Source organism: Talpa occidentalis, unplaced genomic scaffold, assembly GCF_014898055.3.
Source record: "Talpa occidentalis isolate TD23 unplaced genomic scaffold, MPIMG_talOcc4v2.1 talOcc4.3, whole genome shotgun sequence".
Classification (NCBI taxonomy): Eukaryota; Metazoa; Chordata; class Mammalia; order Eulipotyphla; family Talpidae; genus Talpa; species Talpa occidentalis.
In genome coordinates this window covers 120,600,152-120,617,959 of record NW_023603184.1, presented here as the reverse complement: position 1 = coordinate 120,617,959, position 17,808 = coordinate 120,600,152, and the positions used below count along the sequence as shown (strand labels likewise).

The 17,808-nt window shown below is 38.4% G+C and overlaps 1 protein-coding gene across 7 annotated transcripts in view; it reads left to right on the top strand.

The window, feature by feature from the left end:
* Positions 1–17,808, top strand: part of ANKRD44 (ankyrin repeat domain 44) — a 279,387-nt gene that overhangs the window by 110,982 nt on the left and 150,597 nt on the right. For all 7 annotated transcript variants that reach the window (XM_054699964.1, XM_037523759.2, XM_054699963.1 and 4 more), the window contains exon 2: positions 2,265–2,348. In XM_054699964.1, the coding sequence (XP_054555939.1) occupies positions 2,265–2,348 (84 nt within the window). The remainder of the gene's footprint in view (positions 1–2,264; positions 2,349–17,808) is intronic.

The following is a 17,808-nucleotide window of genomic DNA, read 5'->3' as shown; positions in this document are numbered from 1 at the left end:
TATCCATGCAAACACACAGCTTCCATTTCAAGCAGGGCATGTATCTGTGAAGTCAGGTGTGGGATCTTATGATGCTTGCATTCACAACTGTGAAGACAATGATGCTGCAGTGGCCACATGGCATAGCTGGGACTAAAGATATCCATTAAACAAGACTTTGGACTTGGGAGAACAGGCACTTTTCTATGCTGCTGGGAGTATAAGGGAATTGCATATGAATTGATCTGTCTCTCTTTGCATATACACAGGAGTGTAGATGCATAAGTGTATGTATATGTGTAAATGTAGGCATGTGCATGTGAATGTGCATGTGATACATACATATATGCAACTGCAGCACTGGAAGAGTTGAAATAGTTCACCTTGCTCTCAATGTATGCTGGGAATTCTGTGCAATGACAATATTTTCCAAAGCTGCTATTAGCAGAGCAAGATGCCAAGGTGACTGGGCAAGGGTTGACTCTTTGCTGGGAATTCTGTGCATTAGTGATGCCCTTCAAACCAGTCTCAGGGGGTTGGGTTCAGAGGTTTTGGGAAGCTTTACAAACCCCTCCCTGCTGAAAGATTGTGCTGGCCTCCTTGTCTGGCAGCTTTATTTGGGTGTCTCTCTTTGGGAACATTCCAGCCATAACTTGGAATGCTTGTCTTTCTTGAGAAGTGTGAGGACTGAATGTAACAGAATGTCTGTGTGCATTCCTGACACTCATGAGTGATGAGAGTCTTTGCTTACGTACCTGTGAACCCTTCAAATGACTAACTTGTGGTGCATGAAATACTGGGATGGGTTTGTTCCTCAGAATCTTAACTTTTCAACTGTTGATTGATCACTGTTGATATAACAATAAAATCTTGTCAGACTCTGCCTCTGCTCGTCATCCTATGGTTACTGGGTTTGTTAATTGTTTTTCTAAGTTTCAAAAAGGCAGAAAAACACACATAAGCCTTTGACCACGAGCACAGCAAGTAGAGAATTATGAAACACCAACAAGATTGAAGATTTTTGTTGAAATCCTGGGTTTGTGTCTCTGTGTTTTGTATGAAATATGATCCTTGCATCGGGGCTTATAACTTGAGGTTTGGTTAGTAGATAGTCAGCAAGCATGTGAAGAATCTCCTCTAACATATCAGTTTCTTGGAATGCCATGCCTTTGCACACCCTATTCCCTTTGCTTGAAATGTCTTTCCTTGTCTGCAAACTCATACTCATTAAAGTGCCTTCCATGAAGCTTCTCTGGATACACTTCCTCATACTTCCTACCATCCACACAGTTAGCTTCTCTCCCCATGTTGTTTCTACCACACTTCCTAAATCATTCTACTTTCTGTTGGGTTCTTGTTTAATGTAGATGGGTTCAATAGTAAGAGCTCAGTAATGCACCCCCTGCTTCTTGCTCCCCACTCTGCTATTATGCTACTTACTTTGATAAGCAATGGGATGTAATCTCATCTAAAAACAGCCAGTGTTTTTTGGCCAAAGCTTTGGGGAGCATTTGGAAATGATTTCAAGGGTTTTCTAAACATTGACAAAGAAATGTTCAGGAATCCAGAAACATGGCAACATCCTGTAGGAATAGAATTGTTTGAGGCATTCATGGACATTGTCTGATGAGAGGTGAGATAGCAGTAAGGCATGATATGAGCAAAACCACAGATCTGGTAGTTTCCTTTTTTTAAAAAAAGATTTTTAAAAAATTTATTTATTTATGCATACAAGAACTGGGGTACAGGCCAGAGATGTGTGGGGGGCGGGGTGAGAGGATTCACCAGAGACAGAGTGGGGAGCAGAACAGGCAGATTGACTGAAATACACTGCTGAGGGGAGCAGCGGGCAAGTCAGGAGAGGTCTGCTGAGCCATGTGGGTATCTCCCTGGCCGGGGATTGAACTCATGCTGCAGTGGCTTCAGATAGCTTCACCGGTTGCATCTTTAGCCCTTGCGCCACCAGGGAGACTCTTGGTAGTTTCCTTGATGGGAAATTTAAGAGCTTTTCAAGGACAATTTCAATTATGGATGGTTTTCATGTTAGCCTCTTAGCTTCAGGTTAGATATAACTGTCAAGGCTTTGAAATCATATTATAGTTATTTCTTTCTGCAAATATCTCCTATACTAGATTTCTTCTGAGTGTGGGCCTGAGCCATATTCATCTTTGTTGGCCAATGGATAATGGTTGAATCAACTTTGGGGAACAAATCTTCTTCCAGTCATCTGCATCTGAATGCAATCAAAGTACTTAATTCTAATTGAAATTCTCCTGTATTTACAGCCACCACTGGTCCAAGCAATCTTCAGTGGTGATCCAGAGGAGATACGGATGCTCATCCACAAAACTGAAGATGTGAATGCTCTGGTAAGAGATGCTGTTGTTTTGCCAGCTAAAGTCCCTAAACCTGGATTGTTAACCTTTTCTGTACCATGGACCTCTTTAGCATTTGGTGAAAGCTCTGGATTACTTCTCAAAACTATTTTTAAATCCATGAAATATAATAGTGTTATAAGGGAAATAAATTATACTGAAATATAGCTTCAAAATATAAAAAATCAAATTGTGTGATATAATAATATATGCTTATTTATCAACAAATTTAAATAGCCAGATTCAGAAGAAGAATTCATAGTGACCATATTTTTAAAACAGTGAACATAATCAATGTTTTTTATTACCTGTGGCCATTTTAACATGATATGAATGTATCTGTGATTTCTCTTGGTAACCAAGTTACTGCTGACGCTAGTGAGAATTGCACCCTACATTCATCATAGAAGGGAATGTGAAATTTCCAGTAAAAATTAGTGAAAATAGAGATGTAATATTTTGATTTTCCAAGGTGATGAACCCATAGAACCAATGCACTCAGCAGGGGTTAGCAAATTATGGCATTTCACCTGTTTTTTACATAGGCTACCAGCTAAAAGTAATTTTTATTTTTTAAGTAACTGGAAAAAAATGAAAAGAAGAATAATATTTTGTGCTATAGAAAATATATGAAAAACAGACTTTGATGTCTATAATAAAGTTTTGTTGGGACAGGGCTATGGATCTTTCACATTGTGACAACAGAGCTGGGTAGTTATGACAGAGATTGCACGTGGACTTGAAAACCAAAAATATTGACTATCTAGCTCCTTAGAAGAAAAGTTTGCTCTTCTGTAGAAGCTCCATGTACTTTGGATCAGTGAGTGAACTAGGCAACCTGCGTGTCTTCTGTTATCATATGTAATATATGCATGCACTTGTAGAAATATTTATTTTTGTGACAAGGTCAAGGCATTTCATCAAAATCTTAAAAAGGGTCTATGACCCCCAAAGATTAAGCACCACCTGATCTGGAAGATCTTCAAGCCAACAAACTTGTAATGAAGAAAGGTGAAAAGAGTTAGGCAATTATTTACTCTTTTAATAGTTTCCTAGCCCTAGATTGAATAAGTAATTATATGCAGTACATGCTACTAATTCTCTTAATGTAATTCAATTACCTAAATGCTCCAGTCCATCAAGGAGAGGCATTCTCTTTGAAGTCTCTAGTGTTAAGTAGAAACAACAGAAAGAGTCAAATACACGTGCAGTGTATGAGGAGCTTTGTCAGGGGAAATGGATTCTGTCTAAGTTTATGTCTCTGTAAGAGCAGCTGGACATTTTATTGGAAAGGCAGGACATTTGATGCTCTGTGGCAGTGCCTGTTGTTGTGGCTTCTTGAAAAAACTTTTGGTAGCATCTTTGTGATTGGCACTGGAAACAATAGTGTGATGTTTTGTGACATTTTTGCTGGTAAGCACACATGATACCAGGGATAGACTACTGAAGAAGGAAGTTGTGCATTTGTCTCGAGCCTGTGGGGGCAAAACAAGTAAGCTGATGGCCCAGTGTCCTAACACCTTCAGAATTTGCCCAGGCTCTTCTGTGGCTGTTGCTAAGCCCACACAAGCCCAAGGCAAGATTGCTGTCTTTTCATGATGATCATGAGCAAATAGAACTTTTATTCAGTCATATATACCAAAAAAAAAAAAAAGTCTCTGAATGCCTTTATTTCTTCTTAGGCAAGTGAAAAGAAGGTGCTGGCTGGTAAGGATTAGGATACTTTAACTTGAGTTGTAGCCTTAGTGTATTACTAGACTAATTAATTACCGTAACACACAGTCCTCCTAAATGTCTGATGGCTCAAATATAAGTTTAGTCTTCTTGCAAACAGATTAGAGGAATGGCTCTTTTTCATACAGGGAGTATTAATGTGTAGCCTTTGAAGTCACCCGAAGGGGGCATCTCCAGTCTAGCCAGAAGGAAAAAAGAGCATGGAAGGAAAAGCATAGGAGAATTTTTATGTGTCAGCTTAGAAGTGGTATAATCACTTCTACTCACATACCTCTGACCAGGTCTCATCAGATGCCCCACATAGCTGCAAGGGAGGCTGGGAAATTACAGTAGCTGTGCCCGAAGAATGACAGAACATGGGCTTTGGTGAATAGTTATCAATCTTGGCTTTGCCAATTTTTTTTTTTTTTTGGTACAGAATTCTAGGGAATTCAAGAAAAATCACTTGTTTATGAAATCTTATTCATTCAGCAGTTATTCACTGAGGTCAGAACTTGTACTAGGTACTAGGGAGTCATCTCTTCCCTGCCTGGAGTTCACAGCATGGCAGAGAAGACAATGAATGAGAAATCACATGGCTATGCATTTTGAAAGGAAAAACCCAAGAAGCTATGTGCAGACCTATGTCAACCATGTAGGACCAATCGAGTGATACATAAACTGAGGTGTAATGGTCTATCATGGAATTCCTTTATATTTGCAAGCTGTTGGCTATATGGAGGCAGAGAAAGGTGGGGTGAAGGGAAAGAGAGAAATAAGTGAATGAATGAATGAATGAATAAATGAACAAAGACTGGGAAGGTCTGAGAACCTTCAGTTGATAGAGTGGCTCTTCAGGGTCCAGAGTCTCTTTGTTCCACTCACACCTATTTAGATTGTCTCATCACCTCACTGTTTGCTTCCTTCGGGAGTATATCATGAAGAGCACTTGACCCCCCTCTCTATGGTCAGGTATACCTGAACAATGAATTGTCCTCTTAATGTCATGCTTTTCTTTTGCCAACACTCTTTGGGGATCAGTCATATTGACTATTTTGCTGGGGTAGATTAGATAGTTTAGGGGAAGTGGTGGTTAACAAAGGACAGAGGGAAATGAAGATAAATTATTAGAAATCTAAGCCTGGAGATTCATTTCAGGAGGGAAGAGAGTCTCCAAAGCAATACATTTAAATGCCAAGGAAAGGAAATAAAACTTGCAGAGTAATCACCTCTCACTTGGAAGACAATATTTGACTTTTTTCCTTCTCATCCTTTGCTTTTCTCTTTTCACACCTCCATTTATTCATTTAAATTTCCCTTTTTGAGCTAAGTGCTGATTTCTTGGCCTTTTTCTTCCCACTTTTCTGTGTCTTTTGATGGATTACCTGTTCTTTGGTGAAAATTTGCTTTGATTAGCTGGTCCTGATGGAAGATGCAATCTCATACAGATTTGCCTTTCTTTGTTTTCTCAAACCTTATTTCCCACTATTATGAGCCCTATTCTTCAGCCAAACCAGGTTGCTCAACCCATTGGTATTTATTATTTCCTCACATCCCCACTGTTTCAATCCCACCTGTCCTTCCAGACTGACTTCTTCCTCCATTTAGTCGTTCTAATCTGTATTTCCCGTCTCCTGACCAGACCAAAGAAATATACTCCTTCTCTCAACTTTCCACAGTTCTTTCTACCTTACCAGGCATATTTCTTGACATAGAAATAACTATGTTCTACTTTTGAGAGACTATGTGCTTGGTGATGTGGTCACTATATCCTTCATTCTCATTCACACAATTGCCCAGACCAGTTCTTGCAACATATATTGTATGGATGATTAAACCCTATTTTATTATTTATGTTGAGCCAATTTGTAGTGGCCTATTTTTCATTTCTTTCTAGATGAGGACAAGTTGTCAAACAATGTCTGGCTGAATTAGTGTCCCCAGGTCTCAGTTGTAAGATTGAAAGTACTCATTGTAAGATTGAAAAGCTCTGGATGGATATGAGGAGGTACTGAAAGATCAGGAAAGATACTCTGAGTGTCTTTGTGGTTTCTCTGACTAGTGGCATACCAGAGCTGGAAATGTGAAAAGACAGTTGTATGATCTGAGAAATACATTTAAATTGATCCAGATGTGACTGATATCTAAAAAGATTTTAGAAGGCTTCATCAGACTATTGAAATTGAGCTGAAGTTTCATACAAAATGAGTTCAAAATGAATGCAGAGATTCTGAAAACCAAAACTTGAACTCTAGAAAGGCACTTTGGGTATTATACTATGACAACATGGTATGAACAGTTAGTTTTGCGATACTACACTGGAACAGGGTCAGAGACAAATTGGTGCCTGGTGACAGCAATAGTGAAAACAGAGAGGAGGAAGTCAGCATGGGAGAAGTGGTTGGAGAAATGGTGATGTGTAGACTTTGGAAAGACAGAAGTCTCCCAAGTAGCTTGAATACTATCAAATTAAAATGGAACTAGGATTAACTTGGTGTCATGTGGGTTGTAAGCTACATAAAATAAGATTTCAGCTTAAAATATAAGAAATAACAGAGCTGTCTAAAGAAGTTATGAATTAACTTGACAAGTAATAAGCTTCCTGGAAGACCACTAGCCAGAAGGTTCTAAAGGGTGGCCAATAATAGCACATGTGACCCTTCCCCCAAACCCCATCTTGTGCCCTTAGCTGATACTGCTTATTATACTTGACACTTTTTTCTTTCCGTCTTGGAGATCAAAACTTCTTCTCAGGACAGCTCAGAAATTCTCTTGGCTGGAGTAGGTGCTGTTTAGTCTCTTACAACTATGACAGAAAACAATTGTAAGATTTATAAACACACCATGATAGCAAGCCCATGTATTTTATTTTCTTATTTTTAAATAATACTAACAGATATGAACACACACACAATCATCATTACACCAAATAAAATTAACATTAATTCTTCAGGGTCATTAACTCTGCATTTTCAATTTCATTTTGTTCCAGTAGTCTCAAAAATATCTTATACAGTTGGGTTGTTCCCAAATTGATGGCTTTCATTCATCTATTTTATTTTATTTTATTTTTTAATTTAAATTTTATTTTTATATTCCCCATACAATTACAACCCCCCTATTTTGACCCCAAGCCCTCCTTTCCCCACCCCCCACCCCCCATAGAGTGTCTCTGGTTCATAGTTGTTTGTTGATTTTGATATTTTCTTTCTTATAGTTATTCTTTTTCCTGGTCCCTTATTTAAGTTTTCTAGATTCCTGCTATGAGTTGAGACCATCCGGTATTTTTCTTTTTCTTTCCGGCTTATTTCGCTGAGCATGATTCCTTCCAGCACCATCCATGTTGCTGCAAATTGCATGTGTTTATCTTTTTTGAATGCTGAGTAATATTCCATGGTGTATATGTATCACATCTTCTTGATCCAGTCATCTATTTTTGGGCATTTGGGTTGTTTCCAAAGCTTAGCTATTGTAAATAGAGCTGCTATAAACATAGGGGTGCAGGTGCTCTTTGGAATTGATGTTTCTGTGTCCTTTGGGTAAATACCTAGGAGTGGAATTGCTGGATCATATGGAAGCTCTATGTTTAGTAGGTCCAGAAATCTCCACACAGCTCTCCATAGATTTATGGTCAACTAATCTTTGACAAAGGAGCAAAGAATATGCATTGGAGCAAAGAAAGTTTGTTCAATAAATGGTGCTGGGAAAACTGGGTCGCTACATGCAAAAGAATGAAGTTTGACTACTACCTAACACCATGCACAAAAACCAACTCAAAATGGATTAAAGAACTAGACATAAGACCTGAAACCATAAAATACATAGAAGGAAATACAGGCGAAACACTGCATGATATGCACATCAAAGACATCATTCATCTATTTTATACAACAAGATGATTTTGTCAAGCTGTTAATGTTTATTATTTGCCCTAGTAGGACTTGGCCCAAGTATCTTGGTGCATTTTATTTACTCTCTCCAATTCTAAATGAGAAGGGATATGTGAAGATAATAGAATAAGTCTTGAGATGAAAGTTCAGCTTTTGTTGGTGAAACATTCATAATGAAAGGAGGGAGAAAATCACTGAAGTTGTGGTTATGACTACTGACATAAAATCAGGTGATGGTGGCTGATGAGTCTCAAGATCCACGTGTGAAAAAAGAAGCAGTATTAACAGTGTACAAGGAAGTGTTTTTTAAAAAAAATACAAATTATCAAAGGTAAGCGTGTTATCTGCACTTATGTTTTTGAGTGTTGTATTATTCTTTTAAACATAGAATTTTAAAAATCCATCCAGAAATAAATTTAATATCTTCCTTAAATTTTTTTCAGCTTGATTCTATCATGTCAAATTTCCTAGGATATTAGAAATACAAAGTATATAGTGCAGACTTTTAAGCTTTTAGATACTGGGGTATTTTCCTTTACCTTCATATATTTTATTTGATTTTTTCTTTGTAAACAAGGAATTTGATATGGAAATAAAGACCTGAGATATTTTGTTAGTTTAGAGACATGGACACCCTTGACTTAGACGCCAGTTAGAAACTGCAGGCAGGGGAGGCAAAGTCAGGCTTCATAAATGATGGACACGCACAGTTTGTGGGTATGTTGACCCATTTAGCACCTCCTGAGTGTTGCCCCACAGGGATGCTGGAGTATTGTGACCCAAATTTTCTGAATTTTTTTTTTTTTTTTATAAATTTTATTGTTATATTCCCCATACAATTGCAGCCCCCCCATTCTGACCCCAGTCCCTCCCCTCCCGCCCCTGCCCCCTAAAAGTGTCTCTGGTTCATAGTTTTTTGTTGATTTTGATTTTCACTTTCTTATAGTTATTCAAATCTCTAAATTGTTAAATTTTGGCTCCCAAAAACTGGTCCAACATTGTTCAGTCCAAAGAAAACACATCTGTGGGCCAAATCCGGCTGCAGGCCACCGTTTTTGCTAATAACTGTGATGAGGTCAGCAAATCTTCAGCAGTTCTGTTTCTCTGGCTACTTGCACCTGAAAATCTAAAGCATGGTTCTGAAGCTGAAGACCCTATATTCTGGGAGAGCAGAGGTCTGTATTTCCTAAGACTTGACAGCACTTTGGCTCACCTGTCCTGGGGTGAGTGTGTGTGTGTGATGGTAGTGATGGTGGGACGCTAGTGGTCCCTTCACGTTCTGGAAGAAGTGCTTGCTGTCCTGAGGGTAGGTGCCTACATCTCAGCACGTGCCTGGTAATACTGTCATATCCCTTGCTCCCTGTTGGACCACTGCCCATGATGTGCGGCTGTGGTTTGGAAGCCATGACCTGTGTCCTGTAGAGAATGATTCATGAACTCCAGACAGCACTGAGCAGTCTGCTGTGATGTGGCTTCATGATCATTTAAAATGTGTGAAGGCAGGTCTGGTTAGCAGCATTCCTAATTATCCTCCAGGGGTGCTCAACACCTCGAGGCCCCGTTTCTCCAGCGTGGAAGGTTGAAGAGTCATTCTCGGTGAAGGAGATATCTTACAGTGTATACAGTATACAGTTTGCACCCTCTATATACTAAGGCATTTTTGGAGCAGTGGATACGTTGCAAATGCAGAGATATTACTATTATTTTGCAATTGATAGGTATTTTTATTGCACAAAGGAAAAAATCTGTTAATGAAAAGATGTACTTGTAAATAACTTGAGAATGTCAATGTCTCTAGGATAAAGGACAGTGACCTTTATTCATATAGATACTAAATGTTGGGGGGATGTAAATGTGAATAAATGAGCCACATTATTCTTAGATGGAAAAAAAATTCAGTTGTTTGAAATTAATATATGAGTACACAGCAATTGAATTGAATGGTAAGAGTTGGGGAGGGGAAATTTGACAAGATCATTCCAAATTTTGTTTAGAGGAATAAACATGTGAGGAAACTCTTGAAAAAGAAAATCAGAGAAAATCAGTGAAGGGAGTGTTTCACAAAATATATTATAACAAATTATAAAACTATAGGATTTAAAACAATGTGTTAGGGTCTCCCTGGTGGTGCAAGGGCTAAAGATGCAACCGGTGAAGCTATCTGCAGCCACTGCAGCATGAGTTCCATTCCCCGCCAGGGAGCTACCCACATGGCACAGCAGACCTCTCCTGAGGTGCCTGCTGCTCCCCTCAGCAGTGTATTTCAGTAGATCTGCCTTTTCTGTTCCTCACTCTGCTGCTCCCCTCAGCAGTGTATTTCAGTAGATCTGCCTTTTCTGTTCCTCACTCTGTCTCTGGTGAATCCTCTTGCCCCTCAAACCTCTGGCCTGTACCCCAGTTCTTGTATGCATAAATAAATAGTTCTTAAAAAAATAGAACAATGTGTTATTGGCACAGGAGTAGTCAAATTAGTAGAACAGTTTAAAGGTCCAGAATCAGACTCAGGTATATATATGGACATTTGGCATAAAATAAAGGAAGTGTTTGAAGCTACTTGGATTGTGATGGGTTATTTAATGAATGGTGTTCAGAAAACTGGTCAAAAAATGTATAAAACTTTACTTAATTTCTTGCACCAAGATAAATCTTACAGTTAGAAAGTAGAAAGATAAAAATAGGGGAATTTAGCAAGAAATTAGAAATTACCAGTTTAACATCCATGTGTGGTAATGTTATGCTACCTTTAAAAAAGGTCATTTATATTAGCTTCTTTCCTGTTACATTAATTGATCCTCAAGATATATTTTTGAGTGAAACAGCCAGATGTTAAATAAAGTAGCATATATCACGTGTACATGTAAGGAGAGAGACAAATGTTCTTCAAAAGGCTAATTACAGTTGAATCTGGAGAGTGGGATTTTTGCTTTATTCCTTTATGTATTACTACTGTTTTTATACTGATCATGTATCATGTTGATAAATGTTAAGTACATTTCTATAAAAAGCACACACATGTACTAACTCACAATCAAAAGCCAACTAATCAATTTCTAAAGTTGCTTGTTTTTAGCATTAGGATATCATTATTAAAATTCACTGGGTGTATTTGTCTGAGTTAGTGTGGTACACACTTCAGTGGCATGGTACTTAGGATCCACAGTGATGGGTAGAAAGGTTCTCCCATCTTTTACTGCATTATACGGGCCTTTCTTGTGGTCCTGGCTAGAGCCTGAAGTGGTGGAAGGAGCTGTTTCATCTCAGTAGACTTCTTTTCTTCTCAAATCATGTGTCTCTCTTTTGGAGCAATTTCAGGGGGGACCCCTTCTTTTGATATTGAAGATGGAAAATTTGTGTGAATGAAATTCTAGACTGTATTATAACAAAATTTTTCCTTGTCTTAGCTATATGAACCACATTTTGTATCATAAATACTCGGAAAATAATTTTTGATTGTTAATTTTAATTAGGATGAAAGTCAAGTGAAAATTTCCAGACATTTTTAGGGGTACTTTATTTTCTAATTTGTTTTACAATGAGAATATACTAAAAATCTGAAAATTTTTGAGGTTTTATGGAAAAGTGTTAACTCATTTTCAAAATGAATTGGGTGAAGATAACCATATTCTCAGATTATTCTTAAAAGACAAGTTGAAATTATAAGATTATAAGGTGAATTTTAGATCAATTAGTTGTTCCAGCCCTGATTTTTACCAGGATATATTTTTTTTTGGTTTCATATAAAAATAACTATATAATTATGATGACCAGAAGACATTCCAACTGTAGCTTTATAGGCACATTATTATTACAACCAATTTTAAAGAAAAGAAAGAAGTACAAAGAGCTTAAATGTAGGTTATTCAATTAGGGTAGAAGCCTGGGGTGTGGGTGGGATTTTTCCCCAGGAAGCTGCTGAGTTGGTTATAGGCAAACCACTTGCCAAGCACTTTTTGTTTTAATGGATATACCAGACAAACTGGGAGAGTTATGGGTTTCTGACTGTGTACTTTCTAGAATTATTCTGAATGTAACATAGACACCTTCTCCTTCTTAGTCTCACTTTCTAAACATCTTCCTGGCCTTCCATAACCCTGCACACACATATTCAGGGCTTGTGATATATTATTCCTTTACAACCAGATCTTACTTGTCCCTCCCTGCTTCATACATCCTTATCAGCCTCACCAAAATGCAAGTATGGTAGAGCTGGGAGGCGGGCTCAGCTGGAAGGTGGAAACCTGTGTCTGGGTTACCTTGAGGAACCAGTTAATTCTGGCCTTTGTTCCCTGTCTATAAAATGGGTAGGTTAATAAACTTTTAATGAGGTTGTGGTTAGGGAGATAAAACAATATACCTTTATCAGTTAAGATTGACTTTACCTGCATTAGACAGAAAAACAATCACAGTAAAATAGTAGCTTTTGGCAAAATAGAAGTTTGTTATTTCCCATGTGTGGCAAGTCCAGAGAGGCTGTGCAGGAGGAGCACGATGCTCTACGGAGGTAAGAGAGTCCTTGTTTCCCTTTTTACTGCTGTCCTTGACATGTGGCTTCTGTCTTCTTGTCCAAAATGACCACTTGGACATTACATATCATTCCCACTAGCAGGAAGGATGAAGGTGAAAAGTGGAAAAGGTCTTTCAGGACATTTCCATTGAGAACATGACCATTTGCATTTTGTCCAGCATCACATCAGATGGCTGTGTCCTCAGCTAACATTGAGTATCTATTATAAATAAAAGAGTGATTTTGGAATAAACCATCAGTCTCTGCCACATTGTGTGGAAGACTTGTGACCTAGGAAATGCTTAGTTAAAAAAGAAGTTTGTGCGCTATTTCTAGGAGGCATCCTCATGTGCCTTCACCCATAAATATTTGTTAAATACCTGCTAGAGGTGTAGCTCTGGAGTTGACACTTAATATACTCCACATATTTTCTTGATCATTTTATGTTATTAAAAAAAAAACTGAGGGATTCATGCAGCTATGAACCCCCCTCCTCCCTTGCAGAGCACATGGGAATAGGATTTCTCTAAGATATCATATTCCTTCTTTGGGGGCAGGGAGAAGTGTGACCTTGGAGCCTGTAACAAATGGCAGCTCTTTAGCTCACTAGTAAACACACTGTGTGTGTTTTCCCTCCAGCTCACAGAGGTCCTGTCTTTTGTCATCAGTGCACCCTGTGTCCTCACCTTTTCCCCTATTTAATACACATGTGCTAGATTGACTTTTCATCTTCTCCCCTTTCTTTTTAAATAGAGAACACTCTGTGTTTGAATAGGCATGTTGTCTCTGGCAAAGCAAAGATATGTAGATTGATGGATGGATGGATGAATGAATGGAAATAGGCAGATAAGCAAGCGTGTATAACCTAATGGTCATACAGCATTGTTCATGCTGGCTGTTTCTTAGGGGACCCCAAAATGTACATTCCCCCTCAGAAATAGGATCCGCAGTCACAGACTCCAGATATCCCATTTGGAATGGATCTGGAGATCCTGATGTCCTTTCTCCTAATCTTTCAAGAATTGATGGTAGTGGCTTTCTTTTGTTAAAGTAACATTTTATTATGAGAATTTTCAAACATTCACAAAACAAACATGAGTCTATCACTGAGATGGAGCAAAAGTTAACACTTTGTCATATTTATTTTATTCATGTCTTTGCATAAATACCTTATCTGGGCCTCAGTCCCTGATCTTCATTTATAAAATAACCCCATCCATTGTCTCTAGCCTCTTCTTGCTAGTAATTTTCATGCCTGACATATACAGTGTATTCATTTGCTTGTCTTCTCTCTCTTCCCCTACTAGCAGAACAGCCTGGATGTGGCTTTGTTCTCATTGAATTACCCTCACCTGGCACAAACTAGGAACAGATGAACAGAGAGCCTTTTTTAAACCTTCCCAACCCATCAACTTCTTCCTTGCCTCTAGCCTTTAATTTTATTTATATCTTAAAGCCTCTTTGTGTGAGCATGTGTATACATATTTGCCAAAACAATAGGTGGTGTGTTTTTTTTTTTAAAGATTCATTAGTTTATGCATACAAGAGCTGTGGTACATGCCAGAGACGTGGGGGGGTGAGAGAATCCACCAGAGACAGAGTGGGGAGCAGACCAGGTGGATCTACTGAAATTCACTGCTGAGGAGAGCAGCGGGCGAGCCAGGAGAGGTCCGCCTCGCCATGTGGGTTGTTCCCCAGACAGCCAGGGCTCGACCCACGCTGCAGAGGGTGCGGACTGCCCCACAGTGCGGTGCTCAATCCCCTGCGCCACCAGGGAGGCCTGGTGTTGTGTATCTTTAAAAACATATGCAAACGGTTTATATTCTCTATAACCTGATTTTTCTCATGCTCAAACATTATATGTCGAGATTTATGTAAGTGGATACATGGGCATTTACTCCGTATGTTTCATATTCCTACAATATTCTCATAGGATATCACAGTGGGACCATTCTTGACGAGAGCCTTTTAAGCTTCACTCTATATCATCTGTTAGGGACTATGCATCTGACTTGTGATAGCAATTGTACCAATCTTAGAAAATGGTTAGATAAAGGTCTAAATTGGTAAATTTTATATTATGCAAATTTTACCACAATTAAAAAATGTAAAAACAGTGTTAGGGCAGGAACTGGACCAGTGCAGGCTTTCTGATCCCATGCAGACCAGGTAAAGGAGGAATCAGAGTCCTTAGTGGGTTTTTGCAGGTCTTTTATTGGGGTTCACCAGGTATATGGCAGGCAGGGGTGCTGGGGGGCCAGGAGGCTGGCAGGTCTCCCAGCCCCCAGCAAGTCTTCACTCTATCTGGGCTCTCCAGTGTTCTCTGCTTTTCTCTCGGCTTCTCTTTCGGCTTCTACTGCTTCGGCTTCTTTCTCAGCTTTTTCTGGCATCCCCGTGACGCCGCCCTTAAAAGCCCAGTCTCAGCCCAGGTGAATCCCATCTACCTATGCCCACACCCTACTCCAGGTGCCCGCCATCAGGCATGCATTCAGGACTGCAAGGATCCGTCATCTATCCTGATGGCGAGAGGGCAGAAAAGCCTGACATTTTCTTTACCCTACACTTAGCCAAGTGTACAAATGGAAAAAATAAGTTAGAAGGAGGTGCAAGTAAGCATGGTTAATAAGTATTATATTCTTTGTGAAAATAAATTATTTTAGGTGGTATTTTTAAAGAGTGAATTTTACTCTGTACCATTTAGTATATTTAATTATAAAATTCTCCTTTTCAAGGAATTGTGATTTCTTAGTAATAGAATTCCCTCAAAGAGGACTTACAAATGGGCAACTGGTTTATGAAAAGTTGGTCAACATCACCAGTCATTATGGAAATGCAAATAAAAACCACAATGAGTTATAACCACATACCTGTGAGAAGGGATATTATCAAAAAGATAAGAGATATGCTGGAGAGGATGTGAAGAAAAGGCAATCTTTGTGTACTGTTGGCAAGAATATCAACTGGTATGGCCACTATGGAAAACAGTATATATAGGTTCTCAAAAAAAATTAAAAATAGAACTGCCATATGATCTAGCAGTCTCACTGCAGGGTATTTATCCAAAGGAAATCATTATCTCAGAGAGATAAATGCACTCCCATGTTTATAACAGCATTATTCACAGTAGCCAAGGTATGGAAACAAAGTGTTTTTGGATGGATGAATGGATACAGCATGTGTGGTATATAGACAGGCATGGGTTGGTTAACAACAGAGGTGCATTCTGAGAAAAGCATTGTTAGACAGTTTCATCCTGTCAATATTGGGAGTGTAATTACACAAACCTACATGGTTTGCGTGAGGTTTGTCACACACCTAGGCTATAAGGAATAACCTGTTGAGACCACGACTGTATATGTAGCCTCTTATTGACTGAAGTGTCATCGAATGACAAATGATTGTCTATGCAATGGACTATTATTGCAATATTATTTGGTCTTAAAGGAGAAGGAAATCTGTCATTTGCGACAGCATAGATGAAAGTTAACTGAAATCAGACAGAGATGGACAAATTCTGCATGGTATCACTTATATGTAGAAACTTAAAAAGAAGTAAATATGTGAGGTGACAGATATGTCAATGAATTTGTTGGGAAAATTTTTTCACTATGTGAAAATACACATACACAGACATGTAAAAATCATATTGGACATGTTATTTGTCATCTGTACCTCAGTAAAGCTGGAAAAGAAAATAAGATCTTTTAAGAGATAAATCATATTATCCTGTATGTATCAGAAATAAATTGTAAGTCACTATATAGTTCTCCATATCAGAAAACCTTTAGTGGATTTTCTCTCAAAGAGGAAGGACTAGAAAAGAAATATATTGAGTTGTCCTAAAGTAATATTCAAAATTCTTGGCTTTTGACATGGCTCTAAATATCAGGGAAGTATGTTTTTGCTATAACATGACAATTAGACTTCAGGCCTATACTTTGTAGATTTTGTAGATATAATTGTAGGTGTAATTGAAGAAGAAAAGAAGATTTTACCATTCATAATTCTGAATAATAACTCAGTAGTCCTTGGTTAAATGTGAAACTGTTTTAGAAGATCACATAATTGACCTCGTTTTGCATTTTGACCATAAAAGTCCTTCAGGGCTGTACTACGAATCTCTTTTTTCTAGAGATATAGTCAAGTTTTAATTAGGTATTTAGCAATTTTGAAGCAAACCTTGTTAACTGCATTTCCTAAATTTGATTAGTATATTTCCTCAACCCTATTAAATGTGAATATTTAAAACACATGTGGCCACTAAATTAACTAACTCAGGCTGTTTCACTTCTATTCAATTGATAGACATTTATTGAGCATTTACTATGTTCCTAGCACTGTGCCAGGGTCTGGGACTATAAAATGAATAGGACAGGGTTCCTGTCCTCCTATATCACATAATCAGGTGACTGACACAGTTGTTTTACCATGTTTTTCAAGGAAATGGCCAGTGCTGTCACAGATGTAAAAGTGTTTTGTCCCTGGCCACTCCCTGTGTAGCTAGGATTCATAGAGCAATGGATTACTAGCCTCGGTGACAGTGTCAGCAGTGCATGCGAAGGTATGAGGGTGGGCTGGTGGGAGAACTTTTAAGTCCATACAACATTTTTATCAACTTCCATCTCCAAGATGATGATGATGATCATAATAATAATAATAATAGAAATGATAATAATAGTAAGTTTTGATTTGGGCAAATGATGTTATCTCAATCTTATGTAAAGTATGACTAAAAACATTTTTAGAAAACACATGCTTTATTTTCAGAGTAATTTTAGGTTTACAGCAAAGTGGAGACAAGGTCCAGAGATTTCCATATGTCTTCTGCCCCCCCCCACCCCGCACACAATCTCCTCCACTATCAGAATCTTTCACCAGATGGGTCTGCTTGTTACAATCCTTGAACCTGCAATGACACATCATTTTCACCCAAAGTCTATAGTTTGAGTTCACTTTGGGTGTTGTACATGCCATGTATCCACCACTATAGTATCACACAGAATAGTTTCACTGCCTCAAAAATCCTTTATCCTCTACTTCTCTGCCTATTCATCCTTCCCTCCACCCATCGTATTGAATTTCACATATAAGCCTAAAATGCAAAAGTAACTTCATTGACCTGCCACACACAAGCTCTACCAAACACATTCTGGGATCACCACTGATATGTTTGTTTCCTTAGTCATCTGTGCCTCTATTTAAGAGTGCCTGTGTCTAGCACAAAGGCCCAAAATTTATGTCAAGCCCTACGGAATTAAATTCTGCACTTTCAGAACCAACACATATGGTGCAAATGCTCACAGTCAACTTGTTGGTCACCATTGTCCCTCTGCCATCATAATTTGAC